The sequence below is a fragment of the Plutella xylostella genome, chromosome 22, assembly GCF_932276165.1.
Source record: "Plutella xylostella chromosome 22, ilPluXylo3.1, whole genome shotgun sequence".
NCBI lineage: Eukaryota > Metazoa > Arthropoda > Insecta > Lepidoptera > Plutellidae > Plutella > Plutella xylostella.
The window spans coordinates 3,145,130-3,161,991 of NC_064002.1; the positions used below are offsets into that span (position 1 = coordinate 3,145,130).

The 16,862-nt window shown below is 38.4% G+C and overlaps 2 protein-coding genes across 3 annotated transcripts in view; both read right to left on the reverse strand.

The window, feature by feature from the left end:
• Positions 1-500: 500 nt before the first annotated feature.
• On the reverse strand, positions 501-7,405 carry LOC105384154 (protein odr-4 homolog). 2 transcript variants are annotated; one of them, XM_048629237.1, is made up of 8 exons: positions 7,222-7,405; positions 6,940-7,126; positions 6,306-6,652; positions 5,879-6,055; positions 5,310-5,517; positions 4,571-4,747; positions 1,492-1,538; positions 501-1,015 (listed from the first exon to the last, which is right to left on the reverse strand). In XM_048629237.1, the coding sequence occupies exons 1-8, from the start codon at positions 7,315-7,317 to the stop codon at positions 884-886; spliced, it is 1,371 nt and encodes a 456-aa protein (XP_048485194.1). In that variant the 5' UTR covers positions 7,318-7,405; the 3' UTR covers positions 501-883. The 2 variants fall into 2 exon arrangements, with proteins under 2 accessions (XP_048485194.1, XP_048485193.1); XM_048629236.1 differs by having other exon boundaries at positions 873-1,538.
• A 641-nt stretch (positions 7,406-8,046) lies between these two features.
• The window catches only part of LOC105384153 (nuclear migration protein nudC), a 33,279-nt gene continuing 24,463 nt past the window's right edge, over positions 8,047-16,862 (reverse strand). Inside the window, exons 5-8 of the mRNA XM_038122559.2 lie at positions 15,299-15,487; positions 13,972-14,044; positions 8,930-9,059; positions 8,047-8,405 (exon numbers count right to left, since the gene is read on the reverse strand). Coding sequence (XP_037978487.2) covers positions 8,354-8,405; positions 8,930-9,059; positions 13,972-14,044; positions 15,299-15,487 — 444 coding nt within the window. The 3' untranslated portion in view covers positions 8,047-8,353. The remainder of the gene's footprint in view (positions 8,406-8,929; positions 9,060-13,971; positions 14,045-15,298; positions 15,488-16,862) is intronic.

A 16,862-nucleotide genomic window follows, 5' to 3' on the forward strand; every position in this document is an offset into this window, starting at 1 on the left:
GCATATTTGTACGTGAAACGATAAACGCACTTTGACAAGGTTCTAAATGGCACGGACATGGCGCCATCTCCCGGTCGCTGGTGGAAGCTTTTTCTGTTAGGACTATAAAGCCAATAGATGACGCTGCCGCTTCTAAATAGATCTTCAAGACTGTTATCTTCCCTCTCATCAATCAATAAAGACGCCGTTAAATTAATAGAATCAATTGAATGACCTTTGACTTATAACCTTGAAATAACGAACAATTTAAATAGTTTTTTAGCTTATCGCTCTTTGGTTGGTGGTATATGGCAGTGCCGTCTGGTATAACTTTTCACGTGATTCCCTATAAGTACCTTTCAACCATGAAAAATATACCTACCTATTAAGATACCTATATACCTAGATACCTATTAAGTGTCAAAATAACCAATAAGTACTTGTTTTAGCTTAGGTCTACATATACACATTATGTATCAACTAGGTACCTATATGGGAAGGAAATTGAATAACATCAGATACATATTTTAAAATATAAGGAAGATTTAATTATTGTACATAATCCATTTCCATAAAATAATCACATGTTGTGTTACAGATAACAATTGATATTAAATGCATACTTATTTTATCTATCTATTGTATAACATGTTAACAGGGTGTAACAATAAATTGTAATGGGTACCTACTTATAGCTCAACATTTTCAATAGATAACTCCAACGTATAGGTAGGTACAAGGCAACTGGTAGCCAATAATGAGGAGCCTTAAAAAATGGCATAGGCACTTATATAACTGGCAACCCTATCCAGCAATTTTGACAGCAGCTTTACAGTACAGTCTAGGACCCGATCCACGATCAAATCTACCTACGCTTGCAGCTTAAACTAAACCGACAACTAACTCAAATAACATTGCCGACCGCTCTCCGGATGTCGCTGTAGTAGTGCACGAGTATGGACACGACCAGCACCAGCAGAGCCACGCTGATGCCGATGATGTACATGGCCTGGCTGGCTTCTTGGGGGGTCGCCAGCTCTTCTGTGCCGACGTTGGCACAGTTGGGGTCATCGAGATAACTGCATAGTGTCGCCAGTTTTGGGAATTTTATGAATTTACAACCCTGCCGTCAAGCTTAAAATGTTGCCAGATTAGGCATTTTAATTATTATAATTCATTTAATGGACTAATTCATTTTTAAATATCAATCAAATAAAAAAAACATGTCTTTAAAAAAAACGATAGTTATTTAACATATTTTATCTAACTAGCAACCCTATCCAGCAATTTTGACGGCTACTCTACCGCAGTTACAATTTAGGACGCGATCCACGACCCAGTCTACCTACGCTTGCAGCTTAAGCTAAACACACAACTAACTCATACAACATTCCCAACCGCTCTCCGGATGTCGCTGTAGTAGTGCACGAGTATGGACACGACCAGCACCAGCAGAGCCACGCTGATGCCGATGATGTACATGGCCTGGCTGGCCTCTTGGGGGGTCGCCATCTCTTCTGTGCTGGCGTCACGATCGAGGGCGTCGAACTCTGATGTATCTGCAAAGAGGTGGGGTTGTTGTAGAAGAGATTTTTATTTAGAATCGGTAGAATTAGAGAAGGGTTGGATTCATGAATAGAACAAACAGGGAATAGACAATACGACGATGTGGATCACCGTTGGACACCCTGTACATAAAGGTTTAATTTGATATTTCTACAGCTTTTGTAAGTACTTACATGTTTTTTTCACACACACAATAAAGGTTTGTTACAAATTTTTCTGTCGTGTGAGTACTTAGGTACTTATACTTACTCTATAATTTTCCGTGTAGATATATTTCTTAGAAAATATTATAAGAACTTAAATGTCAGAAACTCAATTTCCCATGTTGATATTTCTTAGAAAAAATAATTAGATCTCAAATATCAGATACACATTTGGCTACAGTCAAAGTTTGTTTAAAAATGCTGTAGGCTGTTGGTAACCTATAGATGGGTTCCGCTCATATCGCATAAACTTTATTGATCAAAACTCATTTCGCATAACTCGTATGGTCTAAACTTTTTTGGCCGAACCATCACTTTGCCAAGACTTATGTGGCATAAGGCTCGTTTCGTCTAAAACTCTTTAGGCACAATCTTTAAACACCTAAGTTTCGTTTGCTCAAATTTATGTTCGTCTATACCTATGTATAATCTTGTTTCTCCTAATGTTATCTTAATAAATAATATATTAAGTATGTAGTAAATGTACAAATTGTGGTATTTTTCTCCTACATCCCGAAAATCACGATATTGTATGATCAAAAAATCGAAAGTTAAAGACCAATATAATTATTACAAACCCCATGAGATCGAAACCTAAAAATAGGTGCGACGACGAGCAAAGCGAGGAGGAGCGTGTTAGGTGCACATGTTCATCAAAACCAAAGCGGAGCGCAGCGAAGCGGAGCGGAGCGTTTTCCAAACAGCGGAAACAATACAAGGCACCAGTTTGCGCTATGTAGGGAGACGCTCCGTCAAAGTTAAAGCCAAACGAATATTATTACTTTGTATAAACCTATGCCATAGCATTATTAGGCTATTCAAGATTCGGCAATACTATCATTAGGCTAAACAATGTTATGCGAAATAACTTTTTACTAAACGAGATTTATGCCATACGATTTTCGGCGTAACGAGACTTTGACCAAACGTTACTATGCAATACGAGATTAGGCAAAAAAATCTTATGCCAAAAAAGGTAGAACCCCTATAGATAAATATAAATGATAAAGGAACTCAACGATTTAGGGTTGCTACGCATACATTCTGGTTGGCATTATCGTTTCGGAATTTTAACACCTACTAGCAATAAAGAACTACTTTTAAAAAAAATATCGAATAGACTATCACAGCCTAAATGTGTGTACTAAATAATCGCCGCATTATGATGGTAACTGACCCGTTTTGATGGTAACTCAAAATTGCAATTGTCGTATTTAAATGTTTTCGATTTCAAACTACAAGGTTTGATTCCATACATTTTGTAGAATACAATAGAATAGCCTAATTTATATTATGACAACTTTAATCAACCCTTAATCCATCCGTCATCTACTAATTAATTACAACCCTATTGTTTGTTGTTTATTCCTCAACTCTGTAAACTTTAAGCTAACCCTAATCTAAGCTGAACAGAGAATAAATCAAATAGAGATAGAGTGATAGTACCATCTTGAAGTATTATTTAATTATTGAGTTTGTTTTAGTTGATCAAAGGCTTTAGGCGATTATACAACCGCAGTGCGGGAGATATCTGAAACTTTCGTTGCCAATGGGCAAAATTTATATTATTCTGGAAACGGATTCGCATAGTAATTTTGGTACGTGACCACAAAACATTTTACTTGGTAGTTCAAAGTCTAAATTGTTAAAAAAAGCCTTTGCATCTTGTAGAGAAAATGAGTGAGGACGATACTATTAACTATAGGTACAATACGTAAATCAGTGATGGTTTTTTTTTTTCATTTTCGCTCTGTAGGTATGATGCTACAGGTGATATCTAGCTTGATCGGATTAATAGTAAAATGGTCCACCATATCGATCGTATACATTCCGCACTATCCTACACCGCGCCAAGTGTAGGCGTCTTCGTCCGTCAACTGCATGCATAACATCACCTGAAGGCCTAGCATGAGGCGCATGACGCTACGCTACGGTAACACGTGACTAAAGATTTCCGTCGCAATCACTTTCGAAGCTGCTCGATGTGACTTCATGTGACTGAGCGCGACACAAAACTTTTGTCACGTATTAACGTGTGCGTCTTGCGCCTCGTGCTAGGCCTTCTCACTAAAATCTTCTCACTACGGTAACAACAAATCCTGCTTTATCTGTACTGTCATCATCACAGCAAAAACAAACGAACACTGAAACAAAACACAAATATGTTTTTCCAGCGGGTGTCACCATCACTCCAAACACAAACGAACGCTGAAACAAAACACGATCACGTAGGTATGTACCGGCGGGGGTCTCCGCGCCGCACAGCACCGCGGCCGCGGCCACGTGGAGGTCGAGCAGCTCGCGCACCGACAGCAGCGCCTCCGCCGGCGCCTCCCCGGGGAACAGCAGTCGCACAGCCAGAGCGACCCCGCCGGGACCAGCACGGAGCTCCCGCCCCACACACGACCACACCACGGGGGTTGGGAAGCCACGCTTATGTGTCTAATATTTGACATATTCATAGAAATTATGTCAGTTTTGACAGTTACCTACCTCAACATCATCACTAATATGTCAAACATCTGTCAAATCTACACAAATTATAAGCAGCGTTGCTTATCTGTCAAATATCTGCCCGATCCTTAAAAATCATGTAAGTTTTGACTGTTATAGCATAGCCTGTATGTAAATCTGTCAGATCTATACGAATTATGTCAGTTTTGACAGTTACCTACCTAAACAATTTGCTAATCTTCTGTACTGTCTACTCTCATCATTCTCACTACGCGCTACAAACCCTACTTTAGCTGCAGTGACACTGTCACCATCACACCAAAAAACAGAAGAACGCTGAAACAAAACACGATCATGTAGGTATGTACCGGCGGGGGTCTCGGCGCCGCACAGCACCGCGGCCGCGGCCACGTGGAGGTCGAGCAGCTCGCGCACCGACAGCAGCGCCTCCGCCGGCGCCTCCCCGGGGAACAGGTAGTCGCAGAGATATAGAGAGCCGACAGGGATGAGGACGCGGCGCGGCGGCTCGTTGAAGCAGACTTTTTCTGGGGAAACAATAGTTACTTAAATCATTTATCAACTTTATCATCATCATTCAATAATACTCCACTGCTTGATACATAACTCTAACAGATAACTCTCTTTTTCTCATAGAGAGTGGTTTGTAAAAATTTACATTCATCAGGCCCTGTAGCACAGGGCGCTGTTAAACCGTGACAAGAGTTCTCTGTCGCGCTCGCTCTTGAGGCTGCACGATGTGAGTGAGCGAGATGCAAAACTCTTGTCACGTCTTAAATGCTCCCCGTACTAGCCCTTCTGAAAATTTTATATTTATACGATGAATACCTATAAACATTCTCAAATCAAAGTCAAATCAAAGTCACATTTTATTTGTGATTTAGGGCCATTAAAAGCTAAAATTTGTGTTGACAGCCATTAGAGCTATTAAGTTTGCTAAGTGAATTTGGGAGGCTAATTGGGAGTGAACTCAATGGACAAAGACAATGATGGCACATAATTTCTATAAATACTTATAACATCATTGGAAACATATTTTTTTGAATTTTAAATCGTATCAATAGTAAGAGTTGATGTTAAAACGCTTACCTTCAGGCAAAAGATTGTCATCAATCAATGCATCACAGTGCATTGTGAACCGGGAGGCCAATGAGCGTATAATGTCTTGCTTGACGGCCGCCTCTGCCTCTTTTACCGTCACTTTGGGATACAAGAACACACTGGAAGCGACCACGCCACTGAAGTGTATGCTGCCGTCACATTCCAAGTATTCCACTGTCTCTGGCATGGAACTTTCCTGCAAAAAAGGTGTCTTATTATTAATGGTATGTTATTACTACTTATTACATAATTAAAAGCAAGAGAGATACTGGTGGGACTCCAGACTCTTTGGGAAATATCCAGCAGTGGATGATTACTATTATGTTGGTACTATCGTCTAGAAAAAAACGAGTACTGAATTTCTCTCGCACATTTCTGATATTGATAGAGTGAGATGGGTCATTGTAAGGGGCAGGGCCAACACTTTTGTTATTTTGTTCAAGGCTTTATGTTGACTATGTGCACCAATAGTAATGCAGTAAAAAATATATCAGTACTTGTTTGTTAAAAACATAGTATAGTAAATTAGTTAGAAGTTAATGAAAAATAGTACTTACAAATGGCACAAACAATGACACCATCATTGACTTGGGAGGGTCGGCTGAAGATGACTTGGCGTTTTTAGGTTTTTTCTTCTTGACCAGCTGGTCTAGTGGATCCGACCGGTCTTTGAGTTCACCATCAATGAACATTACACTTACTTCTAATGCTTTTTGAGCTTCTTCAACAATTTGCTGAAAATAAACACTTGGATGTCATAAAAAATATTGCTGATTGGTTTTTAATATTTTAATATTAGTTTGTACTGCAAAATTGCATCTTAGAATCAGGTACATAGACTTAGTGCTAAAGACATTTCTTGCCAGTCATACTAACTACAGGAGCAAAAAGCAGTACTTGTAAGTTTGCACATCCAGTCAAACAATGTGATGTGATGGATACAGTAATGCTTAGATGTAATGTAATGGCACTAACAAAACTAACCTGAAACTGATCCTTCACTGATATGCCATTTTTCTTCACCAGAACCGGGTACACTTCATCAAACTCATAGTATGTGTCCAACCGCTGCCACTGGCACTCTTTAGGAGTAAACTTCCAATCAACAGGTTTTGCTCCCAGACCTTTGCTTGCAGAATTCACCTCAATGCTCTTACAAACAACTGTTTTATTAGAGTAATGAAGTACCAATTTTTCATTGGTTCCTGGACAGTTACCATACATGTGCGGGTTGACATTCAAAACCTTGTGCATGTAGTTTAGAACAGATTTTACTTTGCTGGACGCATTTGTGTTGTCAAATATCTCTTCTTCTGATGTGATGAAGATACCTGTGAAATTGGAGTAGATAATAAAAGGCAGGTTTTTCGTTCATATTGATATCAAACTATATACCTTCAGCATGATTTATTATTATGAAGTATAAAGAGCATAATTTTAGCCAATGTATCACAATTAATGTAATAAAGGTATAACTCCAGAAACCCAACACATATTGTATAGCTTGGACAAGCTGACTGTCCAGGAAGAGAAGCAACTTGAGTCAAGAGTAGCAGGTAGCTAATCAAGTGGAAATTGATATATTTTTTAATGTAATTATTTATGGGTCTGGTCTTACCTAGTACGAACATGCCTCCGGGGAGCATCCTAGTGACATGCTTGGCGTGGTCCGCCACCCAGGCCTCTGACACAGCTGCCATAGACTCAACTCTTTCCAAGAGACTCTCTCCCTCAGAAATGGTATCTGAAACCTTTTCTTCCGGCGTGCGAGCTAAATGGATCACATTTTCCCTGGAGTCAGTGATCTGGAATATTAGTGATTGATGGATAGATTAATAAAAGCTCCAAATGGAACTAAAAACAAGTTACCGGATCCATGTATTTGTTCATTACGACTTACCTGGCCCAAAATTAGGCCTATACCGAATTTCTCTTGGGCTGCATATTGCTCTAAATACTGCAGGCAACTTTCTGGTGCATAAACTGTTCGAACCATGTTTAAATTTGATTATTTCAAGTTTAAAACCAAATTATTCTTCATCGGCAAGCAGCTGAGCAAAATAAATACGTGTCAAAGTCAAAACTGACAAAAGTCAAATTCAACCCAACTGTCAGTATCTCTGTCATACTGACAGCTAAGTCGGCTGGGAACATAGACTAACAGTATTCATCCTTATTCTAAGATTCAATCTAGCATCAGCAAAGGAACGATCCAAGGAGAAGATCATCTAATCATCAGCATCCTCATCCTCGCGATGGTTTTAGCGGCTGAGAATTTATACCACTACCACGGATCTTATTTCATTATTATTTTTTCGATTCTAAACTTTTAAATAACTTATCAGCTACTGCACTGGAGTCCGCGTTGTTCTATCCATGACTGTAACCACAGAACTATCGCATATGCACTTGTTGTTTTTAAGTTAAGTACTGTATGACTTGTTGCACGTTGTATTAAAATTTAATCCAGTGTTCTGGGTGGACTGCTTACTAGATCAGTAGTTAATAAGAAAATGATGTCGTAGCCAAGTCTTATGTGCCTTCAAAGCGATGATAATGAGCAACAATGCAATGCGAAAACTTATGACTACCTGCCTACATATTAGGTAGTACCAAATACGGAAGAGGACTCTTGCATCTGATGCACTGGAAGTGCTCCCCTTTTTCCGACAGATGAAATCAGATACGAGTGTTGTTTTAAGAGTTAAAATAAAACAAGGAGAAGGAAAATTGTATGCACTTTATTGTTAGGTATTTTCACAAAAGTTGCATAGGTACTTAATGTTTGCTGCGTTAAATTATTATGATACCTACTCATTTACGCAATGTAATCATAACGGTTGATAACATTTCAAGGCCTAAAAGAAAGTGATACAATATAAGTAATTATGGAGCACCTTAAAATAAACAGAAAATTAATCATTCTCTTAGCGTGTAGGTTGTTGTGATAGTGCCACAAATAAAAAAATACAGTCTCTTATAGATCAATTTAGCATTTGACAAAAATGACCTAAAATCTCCGTTTCCCCGACTCAGTTGAATTTGCATTTGGAGAAGTCCATTTCTGGATGCTGTTCCATAAATCTGTAAAAAAGATAATAATGTCAGTAACTATACAACGCTCATAGTAGTACCTACATTATATTTCTTGAGTAAGTACCTACACTGTACCCCATTTATGTCTCTTTTAGTCCATCCATCCAAAGGTTGTCTGCAAGAGATCGCTATAAGCGATAAGACCAACTTTTGTACCCTAGTTAAGTGTCTATGTAAAATTGATAATTATTTCTTGGTGTACAAATAAATAGTACTCTATCTATCTAAGTACTTATATTAATTATTGTAATTTCCTCACACCTCTTTCCCTGACCCCGATTGACCCCTTTCTTAGCCCTTAGCTAACGCAAACGCTCCATTTTCACACCGCTCCACTCATCACAGTTTGATATAGGAAGTACCACTATAACGCTATCAATTCAATGGATATAATTATATTCGGCAGATAAAACACGTCTCGAAGGAAAATAAGGTTGGCTTAAATCTTTAACTTTAAATTAAATAAAACTAAACTAAAACTTAGTCGGACGCTGACTAAATGAAGTTCTTACTTCTTGAGTGTATCCTGTTTCTTTTGTTCGTCGCTGGTCGGGAGCCCCCTCTCCTTCTGTCTCTGGTCGTACATCATCTTCTCCACGAGCCCTCTCGTCTCGCCGTCCAGGTCCGACAACTTCGACGGCTCTGTAAGAACACCAAGGATGTTAGAATTACATAATTATAGCGAATCTGAATCTTGATATACTATTCTATAAATTTATCGGCAAGCGGCACCGGTAAGATATGTTATATCCAGAGATTGCATCATTGCATGAATCACAGGAGGTACAACAAGAAGCTTCTCCAGTGATGAATTACATCGGGCTGAGCACCGGGCAGACACACATGTCACATAAGCGTCATCGTATGTCGTATACGATGACGCTTATCTGACATGCCCATCCTTTAGCCTCGGTGACAAAACGTAGACTCTAGGTCTGGCGCTTGTCACCGATATGATAGGCACTATTGCTGATTGACATCAGGGACTAATGGACAGTAGATCTGGTCAATGATGCTGATCCAGTACCCAAGTGTAGTGACTCGCAGAACCCTGATAGGTTGCATAGCTGCAAGGCCCGCTCATGTTATGCCGGATGCAGAAAGAAAGCTGGAAACTTATCCATACTTTTTCGAACTAGCGCTGATAAGCGCGGAGAAAATATCCATAGTAAAGTAAGCGCTTATAAGTTTCCAGCGTTCCTCCTGTAGACGGGTTTAGGCTAGAGCCCTCGTATTCTCGGGCCGACAGAAGTGTCCGTTTAAAAAAGGCCGCTTTTATTAATTACATTCATTATTTTGCAAGTTGCCTGATCGTTCAACTTTGCTACAAAGTATTTATTCGTCTTCTCTTACATGCATTATGAATATTTTACGATGATCGCAACGCTGATAACATCCAAATTTGGGCCTTTTTATAAAACAGGAACCAGGAAGGAATTTTCATTCTGACAGAATAATGCTTTCGCCAAGGCGACAAATCCCTGACCAGCAGGGCGATCACGAAAAACAGAGCTAACGTATAGAATCGAATGCGAGTGCGACAACTGTCAATTCGATAGGTAAAAAGTGTTCGAAAGTGCTGTCAAGTTGACACTAGTCGCACTCGCATTCGATTCTATATTTTTCGTGATCGCCCTGCAGCTCTAATAGAAGTGGTCACCTTCAGCATAAACCTGTTACAGACCCGTATTTATTGATCTATCAAACGTTTTTAATAAATCCCTTCAGAAACAATTTAACTGAGCACATAAACAAGACGGCTCACTCCACTATTGTCTTCCAAACTTCCAATGTTTGTGGGCAGAGGTCATTTTGGGTCAGTGGCTTCCCAGTTAAAGGCCATACAAAGGCTGGGTAGCTTAACGACTGTAATCCATTTCTGTGACCGCTACCATATTAGTGAGTACTGCTATAATTAGTCATTATTCACGGCATGAAATAATTTGCACAAGGGAGCATCGTAAACACAGCTGATTTCCTTATACGGGACTTTTTGGGAATTAGCGCTCCGAAAGGCAGGCATTACATGTGAGAAATGAGTGCAGTTAGATGCACTGAAAACAACATAATCTGGGTGGGTAATTTTACGATCAGTAATGTTATATAGCAGACAAGAAAGGAAGTATGTATTAGCTTACTAATAATATCAATTAGAGGAAAAAATACAAATGAAATATTAAGTACCTATATCTCATCCAGAAGCTAAAAGTGTGAATTTTATATTTTAAATAAATTAAAGGTACCTACTTAACCTAATTAAAAATAAGTTTTAAATTATTATTTATTAGCTAAGCTAATTATTATAAGACTAGTACTGTAGTACTACTTATTTCACGCTCAATGTATTCATTTTAACACCCGGTATACACGAGCAAATTGAGCCAAGTAAAAGACTAATAATAATAAATAAATAAAATAAATAATAAATATGTGGGGACATCTCACACACGGCCATCCGACCCCAAGCTAGGCAGAACCTGTGTTATGGGTGTCGGACAGCTGATATATCTACACAAATACATAGATCTGGGGGCACGGCAGTGCCCCCACCAAGTCGAGCAAAAAAGCGGCACGGCCGTACCATCCTTTTCTCGAAGCAATTCAGGCCATTTTCGACCCCCTGTAACTTCGTTGTGGATAAAACTAGAAGACTGAATTTTCACTAACCATGCAGGCATTGTAAAGACACGGTAATCACGGTATATTTCAAATTTCATTCAATTTGAACCAGTAGTTCAAAAATTTTAACGGTTCAAAGTTTCTTAATTTTGTCACTGACTCACTCACCGATCATAAAAATTCTAAGGCACTTCTAGCAGACCTAGAAGCTTCAAATTTGGAATATAAGTAGTGTTTGGTGTATGAAATGAACCAAGAAAAACTAAAATATTTGGGGGCACTACCGTGCCCCCACCAACTCGAGTAAAATTTTTCAATTTTGGTCCAGTTTTGTAGATAGGTACAAAACTGCTTAAATAATTTCATAATCACATATCTGTGGGCACGGCAGTGCCCCCACCAAGTAAATATAGGCGCACGGTAGTGCCCCTGCCAAATCGAGCAAAGGATTCGCGTCATGCAAATTAAATCCGCAAAGGATGGATTACCTACCTACGGACATATTACATCAGGGGTCAAAGTTTCTGACTCTCTCACTCACTCACTCACCGATCATAAAAATTCAAAGGCACTTCTAGCAGACCTAGATGCTTCAAATTTGGAATATAAGTAGTGTTTGGTGTATGAACCAAGGAAAAACTAAAATATTTGGGAGCACGGTAGTGACCCCACCAACTCGAGTAAAATTTTTCAATTTTGGTCCAGTTTTCTAGATAGGTAGTACATAACTGCTTAAATAATTTCATAATCACATATCTGGGACACGGCAGTGCCCCAGAGCCTATATTTACCAAGTAAATATAGGCGCACACGAATTTAATTTGCATGACGCGAATCTTTTGCTCAATTTAGCAGATATGTGATTATGAAATTATTGAAGCAGTTTTGTACCTATCTAGAAAGCTGGACCAAAATTTAAAAATTTTACTCGAGTTGGTGGGGGCACTACCGTGCCCCCAAATATTTTAGTTTTTCCTTGGTTCATACACCAAACACTACTTATATTCCAAATTTGAAGCTTCTAGGTCTGCTAGAAGTGCCTTAGAATTTTTATGATCGGTGAGTGAGTCAGTGACAAAATTAAGAAACTTTGACCCGTTAAATTTTTTAAACTACTGGTTTAAATTGAATGAAATTTGAAATATACCGTGTCTTTACAATGCCTGCATGGTTAGTGAAAATTCAGTCTTCTAGTTTTATCCACAACGAAGTTATAGTCGTTTGCAATAGAATCCAACAATTATGTAAACAAATATGGCGGACTGACATTGACAGCGTATTGTTTATGCCCATAGTGATGTCATAGTGTTCTAATTAGATTAAATATATAAGCCATAGACTATAAAATAAAACTGATTATATATAGAAAAGTGTTTATTAAAACAAATTTAAATCTTCGTCTTCTTCATCATCACTATCAGAAGTGTCGCCGGTGACCGTAATTATAAATGGAACCACTGTGTCATCGCTTGCCGTGTCTAAAATGCCGTCGAGCTTTTCATTTCTTTCTCTTCCTTTTTTCGTTTTGGTTAATTATATTAAGCTCTTGAAAAATATTTTTTATTGTTTTCAAATATTATTAAATTAAAATAATTTATGAAATTAAAATTAAAAGATAACTTCAGATTACGAACAACACTAACTTTTCAATGACTTATAGAGTTCGATGAGTAAAAAACTAAGATGACAGCTTGTCAAATACTTCGAAATTTTTACGTTGCAAATGTTTTAACAAATTTAACTTATAAATACAAGTTAAATCGTGTTGAAGATAATGTGAAAACAATGGTGCGTTCGTTGAAATCAGACTATGTTCATAGTTGATCGTCAAATGTATGTGATTACGGAGTAATCGTGACAATTTGGTTTGTTTACATGATTGTTGGATTCTATTGCAAACGACTATACAGGGGGTCGAAAATGGCCTGAATTGCTTCGAGAAAAGGATGGTACGGCCGTGCCGCTTTTTTGCTCGACTTGGTGGGGGCACTGCCGTGCCCCCAGATCCGCAAAGGATGGATTACCTACCTACGGACAAATTACATCAGGCTACCAGTGCTACCACTTATAGTCAAATTTTCTTAATGTACAATGAACTTTGTGTATTGGAAACTAAGGTTGAAATTTAATTAGGGAAATTTGATGCAGTACGAAGTATCAAAGTTACGTTTATTCATTACACGTACATTACGTAGCCAAAAATAAAGATTCTTGATTCTTACCTTAAGTTTGCGATTTATGTAGGTAGGCAACCTACCAAACTAAGTTAACGCACCTACGTACCTAGAAGGTATGTACCGAAAAGAAAAAAAGTAGAACTGTCTACAAAATACAAAAATAAATGAGATCCCATCAAAAACAATACTTGTCAAAAAAAACCAAGTCTCGTAACTCAGTTGTTCTACGGTAAAAAGTTGTGAGATCCATGTAATACCATGTCTTATCCACGCATGCATCTCAATCTTAAAAATATTTAATGTTTTATATAAATATATTGACTTGGTCATCGCACTAAATAATTTAATTAACACGTGTTTCCATGCGATGGCCGAGTCAATATATTTATATAAAACATTAAATATTTTTAAGATTGAGATGCGTGCGTGGATGACTTGGTATTACATGGATCTCACAACTTTTTACCGTAGAACAACTGAGTTACGAGACTTGGTTTTTTTTGACAAGTATTGTTTTTGATGGGATAGATAGATACAAAATATAAATATCAACACCCAAGACCCGAGTACAAATATCTGTCTTTAAACAAATATCTACTCCAGCCGGGAATCAAACCCGGGACCTTCGGCATAGCAGTCAGGGCCACTAAACACTACGCCATTCGACCGTCTTCCTTCCTTACCTTCGTTCCATAATCAAAAACAAATAATAAATATCTATTATAATATCTATCCCTCACACTTAATAAGTACATTACCTGGATTGATTTTCTTAGTGGATATCTCCGGGTCATTCGTCACCAGCCTACTCCACCAGTTCATCTTGTTCACCTAAAACAAGTGAAAACCTCATAGAGTAACAACAAATTATTGTGAGAAATACAAGTCTGATATGTAGGTATTTTACGGTGACCATAAGTTTATTTAAACTATGAACTGATTACAGTAGAGTTGTTTTTTCATAAACCTGAAGACATGTGCCATGCAATGGATATAGAACCTTAGCTAGAGCTAAAAACACATAACCTGTTCTCTACTAACGGACCAATCTGTTAAAAACTTGAATTGGTTTAAAATTAATTTCGTAACGAAAATCAAATAGTTCATTTATTGTTTCCGCATTCAACTATTTATGACCGCACCTCGATCAAATGTCAGGTAGGCACGTCACTAACACGTTGTGTGACGAAAGTGACCGGTATAATTGTTATTATAGCAAAGCACTATAGGCTCAGTGGGAAATGCTATGTTCTGTAGGAGACTCACGTTTGATCCCAAGGGAAACTATACAGACTTTACATGCACAAGAAAAATCTAAATTGCATTATTTTTTTTAATAACTGAGTCACTTAGTTGAGGTTACATTTGAATAACGAACATCACAGTCTTTAATAAATTCAAAATATGTGAATGAATGCGGATTTCAAGCTGCGACCTTCACAAATGTTGATGATTGGCGCCAACATCATCATACATCGTCTGTGTAGACTGACAGGATGTAGGAACTTTTACTCACTACTTACTGCTATTTTTATACAAACATTGAGAAGCAGGCGGTTTATGCCATACATAACCCCCTGGTATTCCTTTTCTTCATAGACATCCTTTCCATACACAAATCCATCACACAAAAGAGTATAGAATTTTATCAGCAGCATTGCCGTTGCCACGTCAATATACTCGGCAACTTTATTTTTCTCTTTACAATTTTCCATCAGGTAGGTATGTGGCGAACGAATTAAAATCACAAAAACGGGAACGTCACTGACTTCCATCTTGCATTGTAGAAACACTAACAAAGATCCCCCTTATTCAATAAGTACAACGATATTTTTATACTAACTAAATGTAGAGTCATTGCTAAAGAAACGTCTCCACAAATAACACACAACTTCTACCACTGAGCTGTTATTAAGAATTAGTTAGGTTAAACATTTGTTACTTTATTAATTGGTAAAACCGTTGTCATTAGGTGGAACATAAAACGGTTTGACAGTAAACAAAATGCGAACAGTTTTATGGTTTGCTTTTGTATGTGACGCATCATCTTTATCGTATATTGTTAATCTAAGCCATTACACATACCTTCTCCAGATTGATCAACAGATTCCTCCCGTCCTGCAGCACCCACGTGGAGTCCTCCATCTTGACCTCGGCGTCGAGCTCGCCGTCGATGATGAGCGGCTGCCCCTTGATGCCGACCTTCAGGTGTTTCTTGCTGATGGTGACCACCAGGTCGCGCGGCCGCAGCGTCTGCCGCAGCGGCACTCGGAGCTGGTGACAAAATTAAATAGGTGGTTTGGTTATTAACCCTATAAAAGGCAGAGTAAGTTCAAATATTTCATAGGCTTCGGATGTTAAGTCGATGTCATAAATATGACAAAATATTATGGTCATATTATAGCACAGTACGTTATGAAGGGTTAAGCGTATGTGAAAGCCGTTACAGCCAGTTTATAGACTCTATGATGCTGTGGATTTGCTGAGCGTACAAAAATTATAGGCGTTGAATACCTGCGTTGTCAGTAAGCAAAACTAGAGAAGCTGAAATGGTGAGAGGGTACATCAATAAGTAGCGGTAACTCTGTAAATGTCAAGAGAGGTATGCAAGCATTACTATGTCTGATCCGTTACTTAGGTGTAGCTACGAATTGCAAAATGTGTATGATTAGAGGGAACTCCCAATGTTTAGCAGTAGATTCACGACAAATATGCATGGAATGGTCCACCAACCCGCACTTGGCCAGCGTGGTGGACTAGGCCTAAACCCTTCCTTCATTGGAAGGAGACCCGTGCCCCAGCAGTGGGGACGTAATGGGTCGTGATGATGCATGGAATGGAGTAAAGCTTATAAGTATGATATCTTCAATTGCTCAATCCACTAAATTTATATTCGGTTGTACAGATTTTATAAGCCTCTATATATTAGGACTCTACATATATATCGTAGTGGGAATGTCAGCGCCAATATTGATGGCGCGGGAAATGTTTCTTGGTTGCACATCAGGTCAACAGGTGTAAGGTACAGATAGGTATCGGAGAACTGTGATTTGTTCTAGGGTTTCTAATGAGCTGTTAAAGTTGTAGTTTCTATCCTCACTCGTTCCTGACGGTTTCACAACTGAAAATGTTAAATTAAAAATAACTTTAGAGTCTTTCTAGATCCCTTACACCAGCGAAGAGAAGTTAGGTTTTAGTTTAGCTGACCTATACAGAAAGCCAATGCTGACGCACATTGCAGTGAAATGACTCAAGAAACATGCAGGAACACTTATAAATGAGTTTAATGCCCTTGTATGAAATCTAGAGCTATTGCTAGTTTTAATTGCATAAAGCACCACGAGAAAAGGTCAGCTTGAATAAAGGCATGAGCTCAAGTAAAAGTCGCTGACAACAGTACACTGGACTCAAACAAGAGCAAATATAAAAAGAGATTGCTTTGTAATTACTTGAGTAGGTGTTGTTTTCTTTTAAAATGTCACAGACTATTGCAACTGTATCGGGCACGATCAGGCACGATAATTTGATATGAATTGCCGGTGTTGCGTCATTTCTACGTTACAAGTGTGACGTCAAGAGAGTAAATACTACCTTGGATCAAATCGTGAACGAATCAAAGCCGGATGAATTGGCCGAACCAAAAAAAACT